This window comes from Urocampus carinirostris, chromosome 7, assembly GCF_059441175.1.
Source record: "Urocampus carinirostris isolate Australia breed hairy pipefish chromosome 7, RoL_Ucar_1.0, whole genome shotgun sequence".
Taxonomy (NCBI): domain Eukaryota; kingdom Metazoa; phylum Chordata; class Actinopteri; order Syngnathiformes; family Syngnathidae; genus Urocampus; species Urocampus carinirostris.
In genome coordinates this window covers 40,598,097-40,622,053 of record NC_142355.1, presented here as the reverse complement: position 1 = coordinate 40,622,053, position 23,957 = coordinate 40,598,097, and the positions used below count along the sequence as shown (strand labels likewise).

Sequence of the window (23,957 nt, the reverse complement as noted above, 5' to 3'; positions counted from 1 at the left end):
AGCAGATTGTGTTCGATTTTTTGGGCATTTATTGGGGGTGCCTTGACACAAAGACACTAACGGTGGCCTAAAATACAAATGTGTACATTTTCACGAAAAACGGTTCCGCCCTTTCAGAGCCTATATATTACATACAAACAGGTACACACACACAAATCAGGATTTAGAAAGTTGTTTGGATTAGATGAATTAAATTAGATTTGGATTAAATGGAAGGATAGCATTCGATCAGAGTAGTTGCTGGACATTCTACTTGGGCAAGGTTTTTGGGGCTGTGGTTGGTTGGGAGCCAGGGAGCCACTAAGGAGTGGCAAAGAGAGCGGCATGCTGCTTCAAAGCCACTTGTACACGAGAGCTGATATTTATAGATTTTGTTGGTATATATTGGGGATCTTTTGACACAAAACCAAGCTAAAGATAGTCTCAGAGGCCTAAAGTACAACTTTTTAAATTTTCATGAAAATCGTTTCAGCCATTTCGAAGCTCATAAGCCACATGCGAACACACACACACAAATCGGGATTTATATATAAATTTAGTTTAGATTTAGATTACTAATTAAATGTGTTTATAGTGATCAAGAAGGTATGTTTTATAGCTATTTAAGGTTCACGGGTATGCATATGGGAGTACAGGAGCTGACTGATTAGTTATTAATCATTTCATATTGAAAAAATTTGCTTATTATACGAGCAATTCGAACTTCAAGCATGATCCAGGAGCAAAATTTAGATCGCAAGAGGAGGTACCACTGTAAAAAGAAAATCATTTTGCAAACTGCCCCAAGACCCTGGTTTTGTGAAGAATTGGTGTGGTCGCTCATAAGGAACAAGAGGCTAGTCTGAGTCTGTGTGTTATGGAGTTGAGCTAAGAGGATTATCGGAACGCCGATGAGCTGTGGAAATCCCGACTGCAAGCGCCACCCCCACCCTAACAAGACTCGCTGAGAAGATGAACTCCGTACGCCATTGGTTTACAGAACATTCATCTCCCACCAGCTCCCCTTTGACCTTTCTTTAATTGAACCACATCCAAAATGGAAGGCGAGTTCAATAAGAGGTATGTTTGCAAGCATAGCAACAGCAAAACCCAAAACACGTAAAGAGGCACTACAAAGAAGCCTGAAATAGACCACTCTTTAGCTTAATATGGAGGTCATAATATCCTGAATTTATTTGTGTATCACGCGCACTCTTGTATAATGCCCACCCCTGTTTTTTGATGACATATCGGTATCAAATTTAGTTCTTCTTTTTCTCTGCTCAAAGGAAGCATTTTAGTTCACAGAAGTTGTGTCGAGAACTATCGCAACGGGATTCAAACTGGATTGCGGCAGTGAGAGCACAGACATTTAACCACTAGACCAGCGGGCATTTCTAGAATAACAACTTATTACTTGATTGGTACTATGTTATTACCGTGTTATTATTTAAAGTAGGGTTAAATAGACTTGGCCAACCACTAAAAATGTAATTATACTATAAAATCACAATGAAGCAGCACTAATAAACTATGTTCAGATTTGATACGTGGGCACCCAACTTTATATTAGCTTGGTGCCTGCGGGCACCACGTTGGAGACCCCTGCACTAGACCAATGGTTCTCAACTGGTCTGTCTTCAACACCTAGCATACTACCCTAGTTGGAAGCCCTGACCCAAATCAAGTATACATTTCCACTTCTTAAATGTACTGGATAAAAGAATTGTGCAGTTTAAATCAAAAATAGAATACATTTTTTTAAAAGGTAAACAAAACGACGAGCAAAACCATTTTGATATTGCTTTTAAAAATGGATTTAAATTGGTTTTATTAACCGCTGTTGCAGCCCTAACTCCCACTGTTATCGAATGTTGTGCAAACGGGGTCAGCAATATTTTCGACTGATCAATCATTGCTCAAATCTGTAATGTATTACCGTAAAACCTTGCGCATAACGCACACTCAAACGCTGAGTTCATTTTTTGGGTACAAAAAGTGCACGTTTTCCATGAATAAATATGGTAGTCGTCACAGAAACCAACAGGGTGACCAATTTAGAAATAAAAACTTACATCAAATATTGGCATGGAAACATGAACTAAATTTGTATTTCAAAATGGCTGTTTAATAGAACCCAGCTGTTATAGTTCTTCAGATGGGCCTGAAGACATGCATCCATCAGCAAGGAAGCACCATCTGACTTCTTCCTCTGTCTTCATAAAACACACGCAACCGTGACCAAAAACCATAAATGGACTCCACAGGCGGGAGGAAGCGGTCAAAATGGGACACAGAGCATGGAAGTTTAACACATCAACACACACACACACACACACACACACACACACACACACACACACGCGCGCGTATGTGTACCAAAAACTCTAAATAAGGTTATTACTGGTGCTAAAAGCAGCACAAGTCAATTGGGGGACGTCATAAAATCCCTATTTTATGCTCTTTTCTCTCAATGGAAAAGAAACAGGCAAAGTATTGCTAGGTTTGGCAATCTTGTATTTATTCTGCACAGTGTACATCTGAGAAGGATTTGTGTAAGTCTTGAAAAAAAAAAAAAAAAAAACAAAGCAGTAGCTGTAAACATACTTCGACTGTAAATATGGTATCCAACAGGAGGTCAGTCATGGCTTATAAGCATCAAACTTTATAACTTTTCCAAGCAGAAATTTGGCTCCATAAACTTTACATATCTTTATACAGTAGTGTCTTTCATCCATTTTAAGACTTGCCAGTTGACCAGACAACATGACATCCATCCAGTCATCCATATTCCAGAATGCATTTTTAATTTTTTTCAAGTATTTAGGACAATGGTCTGGAACTTTTTCGACCCAAAGAGCATTTATAGCAAATACATATGTATATTTTCTTGAGAGTGGCACATCATATCTTTTAAGACCAAAATCAACAAAACCGCCATAACCACTCTCCAGACGAAAGGTAAATTGTCAGCACATTCTATTTTACTGTGTGACATTTGATAAAATATTTGAACTAATAGTAATGCAAGAGCCCAAGTCACATATCAACAAAAATATAACACTTAAAATGTGTCTCCCTCCCGCAGTTACTTAAGAAGTTGAGGCTCATTTTGACCAGCATTTCTGTCCTAGGTAATGGTTTCCAAACAAGGTGCGAACAGTTATTTTGTAAAAATGTAACAAAATACTGCAAAAGAGGATACCAACGTATTTACCTTCGGTGCAGATACCGCTGGGCGAGGCGGTAGAGTGCCTGAGCTGTGTGTATAGCTCCGTCCACCCATTCCTTACGCTTGCCCAATCAAATTGCTCTGGGTGCTTTGCTGGAGTTTAAGTTAGGGTGTTTACAGTTTGTTGTGTGGGTTTTTCATCATTGAGTGTCTTAACAGTGAACAGATTGTTTAATGAGCTTCCATATTAAGGATTCTTTACCGACAGCCTAAACTGATTGAGAGAGAGAGAGAGAGAGAGAGAGAGAGAGAGAGAGAGAGAGAGAGAGAGAGAGAGAGAGAGAGAGAGAGAGAGAGAGAGATACCAGTAGATAGATAGATAGATACATACATAGATACATACATACATACACATGTTTGGATTCCACTGTGTAAAAGAAATACAAATTTCTTTACCTATGAGTATTTTCGTTTGTATAAAATTTTGTGTATTTTTGCTCATTATTTCAATAAATATTGTTTTAATAGTGAATGAAAGGTTTGTTGTACCATTAGGAGGCACTAACTAATACACACTGTCTATTTGAGCATGTGCGGGCCCCTCACATTTCTGTAGAGATTTCATAATTATGTTATAACTGAAGAAACATCGCTTCGTCACAATGAAAGGTAGTCCGTGTAAAGCTTATATCGCAGTTTACATTTATTTTTCCCCTAAAAATTCAATATACAGCCATTAGTAGCTGAACCCCTGGTAACAAAATTTAGTACAACCTAAAATAAAAGTTCCTGAAGTTCAATAATTTGTGTGACCATTATTATTTTGCAGAACCAACTTAATCACCAGAGCCTCACAAATTGCCTCTGGAATGGCCTTCCACTCCTCCCTGAGAGAGCTGGGGATATTTGAGATCTTATCGGAAGGATGAGGATACCCCAACGATGTTCTATTGCGTTTAGATCCTTTAAAAAGGCCTTGGTCATCTTAGAAGTGTATTGTCAGGCTGGAACTTTGCCCTGGACCCAGTTTCTGAAGGGAGGGGATCCTTCTCCTCTCCAGTATTTCACAGTACAAGCTTGAGTTAATACAACTCCACAACACCAGTTGCACTCATGCAGCCCCAAACTATGACACTCCCAACACCATGCCTGACTTTAGGCACGACACAAACATGTTTGTACTCTTCACCTATTTGCCGCCATATATTCATCTCACCATCTGAGCCAAGTAAATGTACCAGAGGATATCTTTCCAGTCAGCCATGGCCTTTGTCGAGAGTCCTGTTTTTATTATGTCAAAGCAATGTTTCTTCAGTTATGTTTAATTAAACACTACAAGGAAATCTCTGCAGAAATGTGAGGGGTGAACTCACATTTGAGACATACTGAATGGTCTTGCTTTAATTAGCGATATAAAGTATAGGTATAAGCACAAGGGCAGCAAGTGGAGATAGTAAAAATACTAAAACAGGCCGTTTAAAAGAATGTAGGCATGTGTCGTACACAGATCACATATCCATTCACCAGCTGTTGGCTTTATATATAAGCATACTGTGTGTGTGTGTATGTTACTACGGTTTCATTAGGGTACGCATACTCATGCAAGGAGCGTTACACACTCTTCTGTGCTCTCGCACGGGGTACTGACCTACATAATGCTCTCAACGATCGACTCCAAAAGAAATCTGTGTTAATCAGCCGTGTTTGTAGCCGGTCTGCTGATGCTGCCACTGCTGCTAGCTACGTGACAAAGCAGCTCAGTGGACCTCATTAGACCAAAGAAACAATAAGATTGGATTGGCAACTTTATGTGCAGCCTCACTCCTGAACCTCTGAACACAGGGCAGCACGGCGGCAGAATGGTGAGCGCGTGTGCAGCACAGTTCTGAGGTCATGAGATCAAACCTCCTGTGTGGAGTTTGCATGTTCTCCCCGTGCTTGCGTGGGTTTCCTCCAGGCACTCTGGTTTCCTCCCACATTCCAAAAACATGCATGTCAGGTTAATTGGTCGGTCCAAATTGTCCCTAGGTGTGAATGAGCGAGTGAGTTGTCTGTCTCTGTGTGCCCTGCAAGTTCAGGGTGTCCCCTGCCCACTGCCTGAAGATAGCTGGGATGGGCTCCAGTACCCCCGCGACCCTGCTGGGGATAAGCGGTGCAGATAATGGATGGATGGATGGATGGGTAAATAAAGCATATCGATCTAAAGTAGGGGTCTCAAATTCTATTTACCTGGGGGCCACTAGAGCTAGGGTCTGGGTAAGGTTGGGCAAAATCGTGTTTTTGACAAAAAAGTTTGAATTCAAATATTCCACTGTTTTCACTTTTTTAATTCTTTTCCCCAAATAAAAAAAAAACGTGCTATATTCAACCGAAATTAAATCAATCAATCATTACTAAATTAATCTATAATCAGCTAGGGCTGCACTAAAAGGGACAGCGTGTATTATTCGGTGCCCCCTAAGTGGTAAAAAAATCCCATTCTTCAAAAAAAGAATATTGATTTATATAATCAGAAAGAAATACATGAATCATCAAATAGATGTGCCTTGTTTCTAAATAATCTTAAATCAATAAATGTCTATCAATTTTACATAACATGAGCTTCACCTTGAGAAAGTTGACATAACTGTCCTCAATCTTGCTGCAACAGGTAGCCAAAAACCCTTAAAAAGGCTGAGCAGATAAATAAAAAATAAAATGTTTTATTTTTATTCTAACTTGGGATTTTCGGTTGCTTGATAGAATACCGCATTTAGTAGTCAAATAATATACACTGCCTCTTAAACGTTCTTATTAAGGTGGGGGTCTCTAAAACTATCATCTTGAGGGCAGCAACTAGCTCCTTGGCTGCGAGTTTGAGACCCCTGATCTAAAGTATTTTTGACAAAAGTCACATTTGGAATAAATATCAGAGAGCGATTGCTATTTTGGAATTAGATAATATGGACCATAAATAGTTATGAGCCTGGTGCAGAAAGTGATTGCAGACTAGTCCACCCTTGAAACAAGAGCTTTCGAGCTCAAGCAATTCCACGCTCGAAGGCTCACAGACCTCTGATCACTTTCCTGAGAGAACATTTTCTCCACTTCAAAGCAAAGCCTGGCACTGTATATCTCCGTCAGCAGTGTGGCAGCAAAGCAGGATTAGAATTGTGAGTTAAAAAAAATGAAATGGCCGTCCCGGGTTTGTTTTATCCGAGGGGTGGGACAATTAGCCTTATTCAGGATTTAATTGGTTACGGTACTAAGGTGCCAATTCGATTTATATTGCGATTCTCCATAACGGTTCTACAAGTATTGCAATTTGTTATATTTGATGATTGCATTTAATTTTCTTTCCTAAAAACAAGCAACATAGATCATATATATATATATATATATATATATATATATATATATATATATATATATATATATATATATATATATATATATTAGGGTGGTCCTTAATGGGGGTCGAAAATTTTTTTTTTGAAATATTGGGCTCTGACCCCCCAGATATGTTCCTATATCGATAAAAACACACTGTGTGCAATTTTGAACAATTTGGATAATATTTAGAGGTAGCTCAACGACTTTGAAATTTCCCAAAATGGTAAAATTTTGGCAATTTTCGAGAAAAAAACGGAAATCTTAACCCTATGTGTACGGCGTTTTAGAACATCCAATTTCAGTCCATTGCTTATAATTGTAACACAAGAAAAGTTACAAGTAACTTTGTACACTAGGTCTGATATAATGTGCGAAAAATCCTTATTTTTCATACCAAAATTTCAGAGGCCTTGAGCGACCTCTAAATATCCTTTGATTTTGATGAAACTTTGCCTAATTACGTTTTGTATATATTGGAACATATTCAAGGGGTCAGAGCATGAAATTTTAAAAGTCGAAAAATAAGGACCACCCTAATATATATATACACAAACACACACACATATACTGGTATAAGTATATATATTATATATATACTATATGTTTTTGGACCCGGCTGACGGTCCTTTTGTTGGTTCAGAGTGTTTTGTTCACATGATGGATTTTTAAAATCTTGAAATCAAGAAATATTTACGCATACTTAATGTATATTCGTCAAACTGTGTTTCGTACTTCACTGATGCAAAGGCAGACACAAGCAAAAAAGGGGTGAGGCGAATGTTTGGCCAATCCGAATGCAGAACACAATGCATAACAGCAATAAGTAAACCACAATACAGCAAGGGATTATGGTATGGTAACTAAAAATTATATCTCATTAAATTGATTATTATAAATAAAAAATTGCAAAAATCAGCCTTACCTCTTGAGTTGGTGGCCATGTCTGCCACTTTCTGAAAAGCATCTAAAAAGGCCATGGCTGCCAAAATTGTTGTCCTGAAAACATGGAATGGTGTCATGAAATATAGCACTTTATTAAACTCGTATTTTTAGATAATTTTTCCAATAATAAAAAAACTGAAAACCAATTCAATAGTGCCCAGCATTCTAAAAGCATCAAAGTTAACCATAAATAGCTGTAAACACATCTTCCTGACCATAAAAAACAGTAAAAAGATAGATGAGATGATAATGAAATTATTTTGAAGCCCTGGACTCTGGTGGTAATGTCTCCAAATACTTGTAACGTGGATTTTCTTTCATATGTAGGGCAACCTTTTTTGCTGAAAAGACACCTCGCATCTCCAATTCCTTGTTGCTCAAGTAGCTCGTATGTAGGAGGTATCATTGCATTTAATGTATAACATTATATATGTGTAGTGACATTTTCTCAATGTTTGTGACTTGAATAACTGATAAATTCAGTTACTTTACATAAAGGAGTAGTTATAATTATCTTACATGCCAATTACGTTTATCTATATTTATACTGTAAGTTAAATCTGGCCCTTTGAGGACAACGATTAAGCTAAAGTGGCCCTTGGTGAGAATGAGTTTGACACCCTTGACATACAGTAGAGCTTGAACATTCTGTACCAAAAAGGAGTAAATCTGATTCTCCACCTTCCACGAATGCAGCAGAAGGTCAAGCTGCCCATTAAAGGGCCCCCTTACCTGAGTTGAGAATGCAGCTTTGTAGCCTTGGCACTGAAGTCTTCCCACACTGGGTAGGAGCTCTAGACAGAACAAGAAAGACAAAATGACACACTGCAAAATTCTTGAACATTATAGAATTTGTTTAATCCATTATGTGACTCGTTCCGTTTCACATGCACACAGGTCAGGCTTGTATCAGTCAAGGTTCGCACACCATTGTCGTGGCCAAATTCAAGCACTTTTAAAGGACTTTCAAAGCCTATTTTCTAGTTGTCCCAGTACCATTAAAAGTGAATCATATAGTATGCAGAGCCACAAATATATCTGCGGTATATCAAAGTGATTTTTAATCTTGCACGTGCATTTTTCAAAACATACAATATGTAGATCTTGAGTAAATCACGAATATATATGTGGATCTGAAGAATACATGTGTAAATGTTCCCAAACAGGTGTTGGGAAAAAATGACAATACAATTTACCACTAGGAAACGTTTCCTTAATTTTTTCATGTCACGTAATAAATGTCCAGAATTAATACATAATACTTGCTCTAATACAGATTTGATAGTGCCATGTTCAGGTGTAACAGGCTTTTTGGGCGTGACCCGTCTGGGGCGAGGAAGTTTCAGAGGACAATGTCAAACAAACTAATGCCAGCGGCCGATAATCATGAATGAAAAAGAAATGCGACGGGAAAGCAAAGCATCCAGAGAGGAGTGTCTGCATCATTTTTAAGGAGACCTTTTAAGAAAGATGGCAACAATTTCAAGTATTTACAGCCATTTCACAAAAAAATCAAGCTCATTTTAATCTTTTAAAACACAACTTTGAAATTCAAGAATTATCAACAATTTTAAGCACTCATACCAACCCTTAACAGCATAGTCATTCACATTTTACCCCGAGACAGGAAAAGGTTCAATGGAGGTACCTAAACATCTTCTGTTTTAATGTATTATTTAAACAACTGCCCCATCCTGTAAGATCCACATAAGCGCTTTCATTACTACGTGTCCTCATGCAAGTCTCTAAAGAAATCTGCAGTTGATTTTACCTAATGTAATTAGTCATTGCCTTGAGCTAGAAGAACAGAAGCCAAACATAAAACACATTTAAAGCAGGATCCCCCATAGGGAATGGGGAAGATAAGACTGAATGATTCACTTTTTACTGACAGGTCACAGCATTTAATGAAAGCCAAAGCATTAAACAGTCTGCTTTAAGAAAGATCAGAAGAAAGGTGGAGATGAAGAACTCTGCCAAAGATGAAGTGTTACAAGTGAACACATTAACCACTTGTTTGTTTGCACATCTGTTTTAACAGTTAACATGTTACTTCCTGATTTACACAGGATGTGGTACAACTGCAACCACTTTTAACTCATAGGGTCGTACAAAAAAGACAAACAAAATACCTTCAAATGATCCTAAATTGTCTTTCCATTCATTCACTAGCTGCCGAGAAAAAATAAATAAATCATTCCTTTCTTAGGTTCACATTTCACCAAGTTTGGCCTGGTTGTGTAGTAATCCTCCCAAACACAAATACAGACACGAATACTTATTGCAATTGCAACAATTTTGTAGCCCTGTCAGTAACAGATATGACTGCAAGTTTTTACAATCATTGTAGGAGTCCAGAAATACCGTCATTTTTTTCAGTTTGGCTTTTTGGAGTTGTGACATGAAATTAAAACAAATCGACAAGCAAACTAAGCATAGATTTTAATGAAGAAATACCATTAGAAACGCACAATTTGCTTTATGAGTGCCATAATAGCAACAATTTTGGAGTCAAAAGTCATTGCTTGGTTGATTATTTTGTCTTGATGTATAAACAATCGGCACATATGTCATTAGGGTCAAGCGAAAATTGAGGAGCAATTTAAAGTATGCAGCTAACTTAAAGTTTTTGAATTGGTGTGTTTACGTCTGAGTTAGAGAAAGCCTAATAATGTTTAATGTAATGTATATTGTCTCTTTTTAATAGGCATATTCCAATATAAAGCTTCAAAATGAGATTATTTCCAAAATATATCTTCTTCAACTCGAGTGGAAACATACAAAAATATTTTATAAATGTTCTGGAAATGTCATATTAGGAAATGCTTCACATGCTTGAGTTTTAATCAAAGTTCCTTGGTAAAATTCAGTGACGACTCCATCAAGTCATCAAGTTAGAAAATGGATTTGAAGCAAGCAAGTTCTGGCCAATCATGCAGTTTGCACTTAACTCTTGCATCAAATTATACTCAAAGACCTGTTGGACCTTGTTACAGGGTTGGGTTTGAGGTCAAGAAGGCTAAAAATTTGGGGACAGCAGTGTGTACAACTACAACTGAGGCCGAGGAAGTCAAATCTTCATTTTGGTATGTGTAGTGGCACCATTCAATCCGATGTAACCAAGCAAGACTAGTATTGATGCTGTTGGAATGGGCCAGTTCCAATTTCATCTGTTCAGGCAAAAATTATTCATGTTGATAAGGCAATGAAACCCAGGCGTTAATCAAAGCACTGACTTAAAATGTTGCGATTGTGATTTAACTTGTAAAAAAAAAGCTCATATAGAATGATTTTGCACTAATAGAGCATCAACAGCATTGGGTTGCAAAATCATTTTTGGTGGCATTGTCCTATTTGGTAGAGTCATTGGCACATTAGAATGGAAAACCCAAAGATTAAGACTGAGTTCAGATGGAGAGTAAAATCCTGAAATGGGGGTAAGAAGCTTTTTGGGGCATTTAGGGTACCCTACCCTATGCCTGTGAAATACGGCGGTCAAATCTGAACTCCTTTCCACCGCGCTTCGCTCACGGGTGATTAACAGCTTTACCAAAGAAAATAACACAACACATACCTCACTGTTTTTCTTATATCGTAAACCAGGGATGTAAAACTCTGGGACAAAACTAGACTTTCTGTTCTCAGGCAAGCCGGATCAGTAAAATAATGTCAACTAAAATGTGTAGCTTATTGTGGTTTTTCAGTGTTATGCTTTAATATTTAGCCTAATTTAGTAGCCTCCCCTACATATTCTAATAATGGATGACAAGGGGAAAACTTTTACAAATGGTGTGTTTCTTTTTAGTAACATAACCAGTCAGCATTAGTCAGCGTTGGGCACGTTACTTTAAAAAAGTAATTAGTTATGGTTATCAACTTCTTCTTCCAAAAAGTAACTGAGTTGGTAACTAAATTCTTCTATAGTAAAACTAACTAGTTACCAAGAAAATTAACTATTTCTGTTACTTAATACGTTGTTGAACTGTATTTCAAATAATTTGAAATGCTCTGAGCAGTATTCCAGTCAGCTGAATAGAGAAGAGCAGACAAGTAGTTGTTTTATAGAACACTGTAATATTGATTGCACCTTACCAGCATCAGATGTATCTTACACTTGACGTGCAACAAAAAATAAACAGTAAACAATAAAATAATAAAGTGCCTCTAATACATTAAATCTAACTCTCACACCAGAGATGACTGGTCAAGTAAACATAGCATACTGTATACCTAAAGTATTTTGTTAAAGTAAATTTCACTACATAAAATAAATCACAATCTATAGTCATACAATTGCTCAAGTAGTCATATGTTACTCTATTTCAAGTATTTTCACACAACAAAAGTACAATTTAACAATACAAAGCGAGTTTAACACTGCACTGTAAAATAAAGAAAACCAAACTCTCAAAACCTGAAACACTACTCAAGTAGAAATAGCAACTGCACTTCAAACATTTTGTTCACAACAAAAGTCAACTATAAACAATATAAAGCGACTATCCAATCCTTCTATGTGATTTTATTGGCTAAATAACACAGGAAACTACAATGCCACACTGTTACTCAGCGTGCGCAGTGTGTCCCCTAAAGTTTACAGTTGTAGGTTATGGTTTTCTTGCAAGTGACACAAAAGTAAACACCCGTCCATGGAAACACCCCTCTCCTAATTTATCCAAAGTAACGCATCACTTCTGACTGTCAATAACAGTAACGGCGTTGTAAAGGCGGAAAAATTAGTTGGATTAACTGAAAAATTAACACCGTTATGTAACGTCATTACTTATAACGGCGTTATTCCCATCACTGGCTATAGTAGAATCAAAACAATTTGTCAGCTCGTTCACTCAGCGATTACAGTAGACAGTGACGTTAATCAGTCTTCTCAACACAATTGAGATCACGGCAGGAAACTGGGATTCTGTGAAGCCCCCCAGGGCAAAGCTGGTCTGTGTTGACCAGCCAGGCAGCAGAAATGAGGTCACGGCTCTGTCTAGGACAGTAGATGTGGACAGTGCTGACTCAGGGCTTCAGCTTCATTCATCTGCTTTTCAATACTTTTGGACTCAGCCTTTCCCTCTGCGCACACCAAACAAAAGCAAATGTGTGAAACTAAACCAACGCCCGACAATCCGCTAGAGCTGGGGTCAGGGACCTTTTTGACTCAAAGAGCCATGAAAGCAAAATATTTAGATTTTTGGGGGGAAAGAGTCACACCATATATTTTAAGACAAAATTCATAAAAAACGTTAAACCAACTCTATAGACATAAGCTTATTCCTCAGTGCATTGTATTTCATTGTGTGATGTTTAATGATTTGATAAAATCTATGAAATAATAATGCCAGAGCCTGTGTCCCATACAAATATACCACTTAAAATCTGTCTCACTTCCGCAGTTACTTAAGAGTGTTGAGGCCCATGTTGACCGTCATTTTTTGTCATGAATAATGGTTTCAAGGAGCAATAAAAAAAGTTTTTGGGGTGAAAATGCGACAAAATCCTGCAATCGAGGATGTCAACTATTTTAACTACAGCGCATATTATATATAACACGCTACACATTGGGTATTTGTATATTGTATTCTCTTTGCTTTATTATTATTATTATTATTATTGTATTGTTCTCAGCTCAGGGATGCTGCTGGAAATGTGAATTTCCCTGTGGGGATTAATAAAGTATCTATCTATCTATCTATCTATCTACCTATCTATCTATCTAGCTCTGCCCATCCCCACCGCTCACGCAATCAAATTGCTTTGGGTGCTTTACATATTTTTTGTAGGTTTTCATCATTAAGTGTCTCAGCAGTGAACATGGACTATTTTATAAGCTTCCATATGTGTGTTATTTAGTGCTCTGTTGGTGTGACACCCTGACTGTAAACTGTACTTATAAATATTCCCTATATATATACTGGACAGGATTGTACCACAGTGCTGTCTCAGCTTCGAGTGCACGACATTAGGATTCGCTCACACAAAATTTGGAATAACATGTAGAAAATTTGCATGGCCTCAATTATGTCAGATTCAGATTCAGATTCAGATCTACTTTATTGTCATTCTAGTACACGTGTATACAGAACGAAATGTCGATGCATCTGACCCCCACAGTTTCCTTGAATGTACAGATATAAATAAAGTTGTATTGTATTTTGGCTACGTATAGTATTTTACCATAGTGCCGATAGTGCAAGAAGAGTAGCTAACCAGATGTGCAAAATGGGCAGTCAGGTTAACAAGTCAGGTACACAGTAACATTAACACTGTAACAATAACGCTGTAATTACAATAGTGCAGAGAGCAATGTGCAAAGAGTGGCAAGCTATAAAAAACTGCCAGTAGTGCAAAAAGTCAGATTAGCAGCCGTTTAGATTTAAGTTAACTATATGTTAGATTGACCATTTAACAGTCTAATGGCCAGGGGGACTAGACTATTGCGGAGCCTGGTGGTCCTGCACCGCACACTGCAGTACCTCTTCCCAGAGGCTAGCAGAGTGAACAGTCCATGATGGGGGTGAGAGGGGTCCCCGGTAATGTTCTTAGCATGGGATAGGCAGCGCTTCTGGCCAATGTCCTGAATGGAGGGAAGTGTAGTCCCGATTATTTTCTCTGCTGTCCTCGTTACCCTCCTCACACTACCCCAGTCGGTAGCGCTGCAGCCTCCACACCACACAGAGATACAGCTGGTCAGGATACTCTCTATGGTGCCCCTGTAGAATGTGATGAGGGAGGGTGGGGGCAGGTGGGCTCTCCTCATCCTCCGCAGGAAGTACAGGCGCTGCTGTGCCCTCTTAACCAGTGATGCAGTGTTCACGGACCAGGTCTCAGAGCAAGATGTAATCATGAAAAGAAAAGAACCCTATATAGCTGAGAAGTGTGCTGCTTATTGAAGAAACTCTCATGATCACCCTGTGGCTGGCTACACCTCGTGAAAGCGTCTAATGTTGTGGCCAGGGTGATACTACTGATGATACGTCCACAATACAACTTGTCCATCCACCGTTCCACCAGGAAGCCCCAATAATACACTCTTAAGTATGTGCCAGCACAAAGAAACTACATCCATCCTGTGTTCTGTAAATTAAATTTGCAAACCGTAAGGTCCCGACCCCTGCGCTAGGGCTTGACAATATCGTGCGATACTCCACGACATATTAAAAGCAGACAATGAATTATTATCGTTACAATGTCCTCTGATTGCTAACTGTTGCTCTTTCAACTGTTCCACCTTCGCTCAAAACATAACATGCAAACCTCTGCAAACAATGTTTAATGAGGGTGGGCATATTAATATTTACTACAATTCCAACACAATAATGTCAGTGTGGTGTCAATTTTCAACATTATTGCTCTCACCTTAGAAAAAAATGTTTTTCTCAGTGCTTCTTAATAATCAGTATGTACACATGCTGGGAAATGTCGGATTAAGATCAGAGAATTGCAGGTTTTCTTGGAGTGTCATGCCATGTAAACTTTTATAGAAACACAGATATGCTCTTGTTCCGACTGGTAATAAGGTTGGGCTATTCCTGTTACAAGTGTAATTATCGTTCATGTAAACTCATTTGGTTTATCCAACGTCTTATGCTTATGCTCAATTTCTTTCTTGGCTATTATCTTCTTCTTTGTTTATGCTGCAAGAAACCTTGTTCTTCTAGCACAGACACTAATTATACGCAGTAAATCAGGCCGAACTACTAAACAAGTCTCTTTCCCAGCAACATTTTCATTTTATTTTCTGTCACTTGTAGTTGTCATTGTATGGACTAACACATTACTAAGGAACGCGTTACTGCAACACAACTACTTTTCTTGGTAATGAATACTGTAACACGTTACTAATACAATTTTGTAACTCAATTGCCTATACAATAGGATGCATTACTTCACTATTTATTAAAAGCAGCTCATAAATGATGATACTCTGCAATTGCTAACAGTATATCTTTCGCTCACAATGGAACAATCAACCCTCAATTCACCAGCAATACTGAAGAAGGATGGCATGTTTATATTTACATACACAGTACACTGAATACAGTTACAGTGGCGCACTCTCAAGCACAGAGTACGAGAACACAGAATTTCTCCTGATGAAGCTATTCTCTCTACCGTATAAACTCCCATCCAAGCCGTATTTACAACTCTAAAAAACAATACTAAAATCAGGGTTTCAGTTTACATGCGCATAGTTAGTTATGTGTCACCAGCAGTAAATAGTAGGCAGTTGCGGTAAAAATGTGCTGATTTTTTTTTTTTTTTTTTTATTGGTAAAATTCCTTTTGTAATACACCATGCCTGGAGAGAAAACGAAAATGTCTTTGAAAACCAGAAACAAAATAGACGGCGTATCTCGTTTACAAGCAATGTTCCCTCTAATTTTCCATGGGTTTGAGCGTTCACACAAAGTCGGCAAGCAACGCTTGAAACAACAGTGAGCAACAGCAATCCCAAGTGTGGCAACTAAATCATTATCAAACATGTCCAAAACATGACATCACGTTACACTTTGCTGAGTTTCCGGCAGTGCAAAATTATTTTTCACTTTTAAAAGAATTGACTAATGTATGATTGCAAACGCTGCAGGGCCTACAAACGTCATTTGTTTTTACAAGATTTCCATTTCTTTTATTCCTGGTATCTTTTGTCGCATAATACTAACATTTTTGGGGGCTTATTTAGTTGGTTGCACGATACAGAACTGTATTTAATTACATTTTTAAGTGGAGGTACAATGTTGGCAACAAGATTAACTTGATATAATTGGAAATTATTTGAATGCAACACAAACTTTTCCCTGTTTTTTCTCCTTTTTTCATAATGTCATTTTCATCTTACGCCGTTACTGGTATTGAGGGTCATCCTATTGTGTTTATTTTTTCCTAGCTGGTACTTTTTTCTTGCTTTTTTGTTCTCTATTACCCTTTTTCCCTTTTTTGCTTCTTTCTTTTCTTTTGGCTTTTTTCTGAATTTTTCCTGGTCTTTTTTCTCTTTTTCTCTCATTTGTTTCGTTTTTTTCTCAGGTTTTCACTACTTTTTCATTTTGGTATTTTTTTTCTTTTTTGTTCTATTTCCCCCCCTTCCTTTAAGTCATTTTGTGCACAATTTTACATCATATTTGGTCGTGTAGGGATTAAAGAAGCAAAAACAACCTGAAGAGCTGTTTGGGACCCGCTAGGGCCGGTTCTTTTTAGTGAGGCGAGCCGAAGAAGCCGGTTCTCGAAAGACTCTACTGACTTTACTCAACTTCGTTCTACTTCGACATTGACTTCAAAATATTGCATTTAGAACACAGTGTCAGGGGAACCCGTGTATTTTTACCTTCATGCACTGTACCTTTGACTAAATTCGCTTTTTAATTAGCAATTTCGAGCCCTCATTTTTGTGAGCTGGCTAGATTTTCTTGTGCGCGGAAAAGCCCTGGGTAGTGCGCAATTGCGCACAAACGCAGCTTAGAGGGAACATTGTTTGCAAGCTCTCAAGATTGCACAATTTGAAAGCTTCACAAATTCCACCAGTTAGTGTACATGTTTTTTTGTATTTCTTTGATTATGTGGGCATTTCAAAAAAGGCTTTACTGTGTTTTGGTGAGTTGTGGTCGCTTCCAACACAGTTGAAGCGACCACAAGTGGACAGCTTGGTATTTAGGGTTTCATTACCTTGTTTTTATAGCCAGGTCGAAAACAATCTTAAAAATACAATTTCAGAGCATTTTATGATGTACTGATGTTTATTTTATTAAAAAAGACATTCATAACAAAGTTAGGAAGCCTTGATGCTGTAAACAAATGTGTGCGGTTTTTGTATACATTTAAAATCCTAAACTGGTTGGTGGCGATTGTAACACAAGAAAGGGGTTAAAGCAGTTTAAAGGGGTCGGCTTCAATGCGAGTATAAACAGTAATTTGTAACTAAAAGGGTTCGTACACCTTTTTCATGGCCAAATTCAAGCCCTTTTTAAGGAATTTCAAAGCCAATTTTCCATTTTTTCCAGTCCTGTTAAAAGAAGCTGATCAAAAGAAGGAGAGCATAAATCTTAGTTTCAAAGCCCAACTTTATTTTGGAACCCTAAAATTGTCACAGTCTGGCTGTCAGGTTTGGTTTTGTCTTTCTCCCCCTCTCACTTTTCCTTTTCCTTTTTTGGCCATTTCCTCCTTGGCTATGATTTCCACTCACACCTAGTGTCACGTGCCCTGATTGCACCCTAATCACCACTCCTGTTTTTTGGCACGTTTTGGAATTTGTTGCCATTCTTGTCTCTTTCTAGCATTGCCTCAGTCTTGTCTTGTTTTCAGTGTACCAAACCCTAGTTTCTAACCCAGCTACAAACCATAACCTTAGCTATAGACCTATTCTAGAACCTTACAGTAATTTATAACCTTAACATGGAGCATGTAGTTCCTAACCCTAAATCTACGCTTAAAGTTAACTGTAAGCCCTATTTCAAATCCCTAAATCCAGTTAAATACCCTAATAGGCAGCCTAAACATTAGTTTTCAACCCTAGCCTTGATTCTTATTTGGAACTATAAAATATGTTTAAAACCCTAATTAAAAGCCCAAACCCTAACTCCTAACCCTAGCCTAAAACCTAACCTAAGAAACATGGCAAGAACAAGCACTTCACCTAAAATTCGGGCATTTTCAAGGATTTCTAGCACACTTATGAAACCTTAACTAAATTGTTACTTTCAGAGTAACACGTTACTTTTGGGTGTAATCTGGGGAGTAACGGAATTACTTTTTGAATGAGGTAACTGTATCCCTTGACTGTTTTTCAGTAAAGCCCAACATTTGTCCAAAAACAGTCAGTACGAAGGCATAGCACCCCCGCAAGTAAGCGATCAATAACGATACACGCTTGTCCAACTTGCAAAGCTCTTGTAAATAGAAAGTCAGACCAGTTGCAGCAACAGTTTTTTAGGGGAGACCGTCTCTCACGATTTATGAACGCGTTCGCACTTTCATCTGTCGTCGTCAACTAGCAGGGACCACCCGGGTTTGACTCTCTTCACTTGCACCCTTGTCCCCATGTGCACAACAAACACACACTTAAATCTGGATAATGGATGCAAACATTTGCCACTATGGAAACGACTCCACGAAAGAGTTTGGCAAACAATGACAAGAAAGCCAGACATCCAAAAAATCGAATGTATTACATAATATTATGAGCTGCATTTGGACCCCCAGGCCATTCTTTACCCAGCACTGCCCTGAACAGATTAAGTTTGCATGAATATACTTCAAAGTATTAAACATGGGTGCTTGAGCACCCCCAAATTCAACCCAAATACCCCTAAAAATTATAGCATTTTTAAAAGTCTATTCTCCCTAATAAAGAACAAGATAGGTTTATATGATAAACACCGTCTAAAATATAAAAAAAGTAAAACAAAACAAAAATTGTTATATCTGCAGCGTCAAAAATACTCCACTGCCTTGAAATGGTTCAGTCAGTTTGATTCCTAGCACCACTCTCACGCCCCTCCCTGCACCCTTTTTGCTTGGCTAGTGTCACTTGCGGCATAGCAGCAGAGTCTGTGTAGGCTTGGTGTAAGACGGTAAGAATATGTTATTATGAGCGGCAATAGATCAGGAGGTAAAGCACTCGTTCGCAGGTTCGATTCTTGGCTCTTCCATGTTATATGTCGAAGTGTCCTTGGGCAAGACACTGAATCCCTAATGCCCCCAATAAGCAGGAGTAGCTTTGCATTGCTGACGCTGCTATCTGTATGTGAGTGTGTGTTAATGGGTAAGCACATCTTAAAGCGCTTTGGGAGGTCTTCATTGACTTGAAAAGCGATATATAAATGCAGACCATTTACATTATGAAAGTGCCATAATTTAATAGAATAAAAACTGCCTTAAAACAAATTAATCAATTGAAAAACAAACTTTTAAAATGAAAGCCTATTGCAAAATATTTTAACTAAAATGTTATCATAATTGAATTCAAATAATTAAAAAAATGTTTTTAACCAGCCAGACTCGGGTTGCTCGGCACCCCCAAAGCTCTGAACCTAAAATCGCCCCTGGTAATATGTATGTTCTCTAACAGAGATGTGTTAATATAAAATAAAGAAATCCAGACAGTGACAAAGATGACAAATTAACAATGGTGCATGAAAATGGGTCAGAGCATAAAAAGGTGAAAATCGTGTGCAGGAAATACCATATCTATTTGTTCATACTGCACACCCCTATTTTTTAATTGAATGAATGAATGAATGAATGAATGAAAACTTTTATTTCGAACATAAAAATAAAAACAGGACAAAAACAATGAGTCAACAACAGAATAATGTCACATAACATGTTCGAAAAGGGGTAATCAGAAGCAGATGCTTATTTTTCCTACCCCTTTATCTTCCTTATTAAATACATTTTATAGATAGCTCCTCTTGTGTCCACTACAACAAATCTCATGGATATACTTATTACATGGGTCAGATATCAATAATTATAATAGTTACAATAATCACATATTTTATACACTAATCTTCGCAATACCATCCCTCAACGTCATAATGCGCATAATTTGGTCCATTTGTTGTTTGACTTTTTCTCAGCTTAAACTAAGAATTGAAAGTGACAAACCTTGTTGAATATATAAGGCCATTATTTAAATCATTTTTTTGACAACTATAGATATAAAATTGACAATGAATTTATTGAATGCCCTTTAAAGTCTGATATATCATCATCCATCCGTCCATCCAAAGAGTAGTTTCCCTATGAGGGCTTTTTTGTGTTTATTTGCATATGTGAGGACTATTTTGTTTTGTTCATCCTCTATTGATTGTCTGGTACTGTGAATAAAAACAGTATCATAGTGAGATTACACATAATTAAATACAGTACTCCTGTCCGCCTTAACTACATCGATTTTAATTCAAGGATACCACCTCAAATACCCAATTCACTCTGGGATATCTCACAATACCCCCCTCACCACGTCATAACATTTTCTCCTAAATTCACATGGGTCACCATTTATGACTTCAAAATGGAGATTTTCATTCGATAACAATGAATTCCCATTTAAAAACTATATGTAGCTTTAGCCCAGGCGTCAGAAACATATGGCTTGCGATACAGATATGGCTCTTTTCATGAACACATCTGACTCTGAGATCAAATGGGGGTCAATATGATTTTATTCTGTTGTTCCTACTTCAGTTAATGAGAAGCTGAAGCCAAACAGTAGGACATTTGTTCAGTCCAAAATATATAGGGCAAAGTGTTACAGTTTACCATAACAATGTTACACCAACAGACTCCGTTTTGGCCGTACGTCTCTATGGAATCCTTTATATGAGAGAACTTTGAACAACTTATGTTCACTGTTGAGACTATGTATGGTAAAAACCCACAGAAACAACTGTAAACACTCAAAAACACCAGCAAAGCACTGTTAGCAATTTAATTGGGTAAGCGGAAGGGGTCTTAAAGTGACAGTGCGAATTATTTAACTCCTAATGATACAAGAAAATATTTTTCTTAAAAGCAATATTAATTTGAATTCTGAGCAAAAATACATAAATTATCATATAAATGTGCATTTTCTTAAATTTGTACATTTGTACTAAATGTACCCCACAAAAAATGTTGTTTTTCTTCCAGTTTTTTTTCCCTTTCTTTTGTTTCTATGGTTTAGTTCATATTTTCTTTTTTTGACTTTTTTTCTATTTTCATCTTTTATTGTTTGTGCCAATCTATTTTTCTTTTGTGTCCCTTTTCCCTTTCTCTTCTCTTTCCCTTTTTTGTTAGTCTTGGATTTTCTTTTCTTTTTTTCAATTTCTGTTTTGGTCTTTCAACTTTTTTTCCGTTTTCCTCCTTTTTCTTCTTTCTCTTTTTCCCATTTCTCAATATTTTTTATTTTTTTTTTACAAAACCCCCGCCCCTTTCCTTCATTTTGGTTTTCCTTTTTCTAATTTCATTCGCAAAAGGCTAGGCAGTAAAATAACGAAGTTAAAGGGTGAATTTGTGTCACTTTGAGTATCTGTAGTTTGTTCATTTCCTGGTAATTTATAGCACACAACGCAGCGACATCCAGACTTCTAATATTACACAGTGCCTCTTTTTTTCAAAAATATAGTTTGGCTCTAAAACAAAATCAAAATAGTTTGCTTTCCTGGCTCTCTGAGTCAAAAGGGTCCCCTACTCTAGCCTAAGAGTCCTTCTGTTTTAAGATCCTTTCCCAAACGGTTGGAACCTGCTGCACATTATGCAAATGACACAAAGGAAACTAAAAACACGTTTCATCTCCCACTTTGTCCCGCGGGTCTGTTTGCGTTGCAGGAGTGGAGGAGGGGGGCACGGAGGACACAAAGGCAGTAAAATGATTTGAGATCACTCTGTAACTGTGTTGGTGCCACGCAACATTGAACGCATCTCTTACCTTCATGTCATTGACTATTGCCTGGAACAATCCACCCAGCGCCCCGCAATCTTTCTCTACAGTCTCCATGCTGGCGGAAATTTCAGTTAAAAAGCGCTCCACTCATGCATTAGACGCGCATCCGTCCTTGTCCTCACGCGGAGCTGCAGCCTGAATGAGGTGCACACTGAGTAAAAGTGTCGCGTCCAATGTCACCGGACTCGGGTACAGTCAGGCGCACCGGTCACAATGGAGGCGCGTCCTCCTTCAGCATAGAGAGCTAAAGCCGGGAGAAGAGGGCACGCGCGCAGTGGCTCCACATGATCTCTCGTCAAAAGATGAAGACTCACACAGAGAAAACAAGAGCTCAGTGGTCCCGGCAAGAGTGGAGTAGGTTCTAAGAACGTGCGTTTGAAAAGCGGGAGCGCGCACTGTTGTTTAGTTTGGGAATGGAAATTCCGGCTTTTTTTCGAGGACCGGCTCTTCCTGCTTGGTTTACTAAAGAGAGCCGTCTCTTTCGGCTCCCAAAAGGCTGTTAAGATTTTTTAGTCCTTGGTGATAACTAAAAATAGTAATGAGACACCAAATGAATGAATTTTGAGAATGTATCATGTTCCGTGGCCTTGGGGGTAGGGCGCCGGCTCCGAGACTTCGAGGTTGCTGGTTCAAGCCTCGGCCGAGTCATACCTAAGACTTACAACTTTGGTACTCATTGCCTCCCTGCTTGGCGCTTGCCATTAGGGGTTGGGATTGGGGGTTTTGGTCACCTAATGACTCCAACACATCAGTTGGGTTGAGCGAGGGGGCTGGGAATCCCCTCCTCTGTATTGATCTCCCAGAAAGAGTCAGGAATGTGTTCTTGACTCTAGCCATATGGTTCTGGGTTAGAAATATATATATATATATATATATATATATATATATATATATATATCCCATGCTACAATACTGTAATAGCCTTAAGTGTTTCAACGAATGTTGAACTCTTACCCAAGTTAAACTTTCAAATTGTTTACCAAGCAAGCAACACCGATATGATGCCACTCATCTTGGCAAATCACAGGTGCCTTGATAATAACAAAGTGAAAGACAGAGAAAAAAAGAGACAAAAATAAAGAAAGAAAGAAGGGAGACAGTGAGGGAGATAGAGCAAAAAAGACAGTAAGATAGAAAGAGAGGGAGAGAGAGAAAGAGAGACGTAGAGGGAGGAAAGAGATAGAAATAGAAAGTGTGAGAGCAACAAAGAGAGTGTAAGTGAAAGAGAGAAATGGAGAAAAAAAGAGAAACAAAGAAAAAGAAAGAAGGGAGTGAAATAGAGGGGAGCGAGAGAAAAAAGAGTGAGATAAAAAGACAAAAAGGAAGCTAGAGAGACACAGACAGAGAGAGAGAGGAAGAGAGGACAGTGAGAGAGGGACAGAAAATGAAAAGAAGATGAAGAGGGAGAAAAAAGAGATGGAGATATAGAGAGAGAACGAAAAAGCGAGAGAACAATATAAATATGGAGAGAAAGATAAAATGACTGAGAAAGAAAGATGAAAAGATAAGGATGTAGGGAAGAAGAGAGAGGAAAAATGAGAGGAAAGAAAGAATCAGAGAGAAAGAAAGAGAAGGAAAGAATTCGAGAAAGCATGAGAAAAAGTGTTTTCAAAGCGAGCCGGTGCTACTAAAACAACTTCATATGGAATGTAATAGATCAGTAAAGCACGAAAACATTGCGCCTTGTATAAAAATCACCTTTGAGCGAGCATGAAAATATAGACTTTGGCGTTTTTATGTTGGCCCTTTTTTCTTCTGAACTTTCGTCTCTCATTTTATTCGTTGATAATTTGGCATTTCATCCGGGCGTAATAAGCTTTATGGTGGAGCACAGAACAGTTTTCAATACATGCAATATTCGGAAGATGAGTTTTTTGAATAACTGCTTAATCGCAATAAAATTAGCTCCTTTATATGTCCATCAATTGGTAACAAAAGGCACAACTCCTTATCGATGAAGAGCCGGTTTTCGTGTTTCACTTGAAAGAGATGGCTCATAAAGCCGGTTCGTTTGCAAACGACATGTCACTATTTACTCGGGGTACCAGATGTCCGAGGGCCTCAAGTA

The 23,957-nt window shown here is 38.0% G+C and overlaps 1 protein-coding gene across 4 annotated transcripts in view; it reads right to left on the bottom strand.

Moving 5' to 3' along the window:
• Positions 1-22,242, bottom strand: part of mtss1la (MTSS I-BAR domain containing 2a) — a 59,708-nt gene extending 37,466 nt beyond the window's left edge. For 3 of the 4 annotated variants that reach the window (XM_088340970.1, XM_088340972.1, XM_088340973.1), the window contains exons 1-3: positions 21,875-22,238; positions 8,198-8,259; positions 7,446-7,519 (exon numbers count right to left, since the gene is read on the bottom strand). In XM_088340970.1, the coding sequence (XP_088197096.1) occupies positions 7,446-7,519; positions 8,198-8,259; positions 21,875-21,943 (205 nt within the window). In that variant the 5' untranslated portion in view covers positions 21,944-22,238. Of the gene's footprint in view, positions 1-7,445; positions 7,520-8,197; positions 8,260-21,874 lie in introns of all 4 variants that reach the window. The other variant, XM_088340971.1, reaches the window with a different exon arrangement.
• Positions 22,243-23,957: the final 1,715 nt, after the last annotated feature.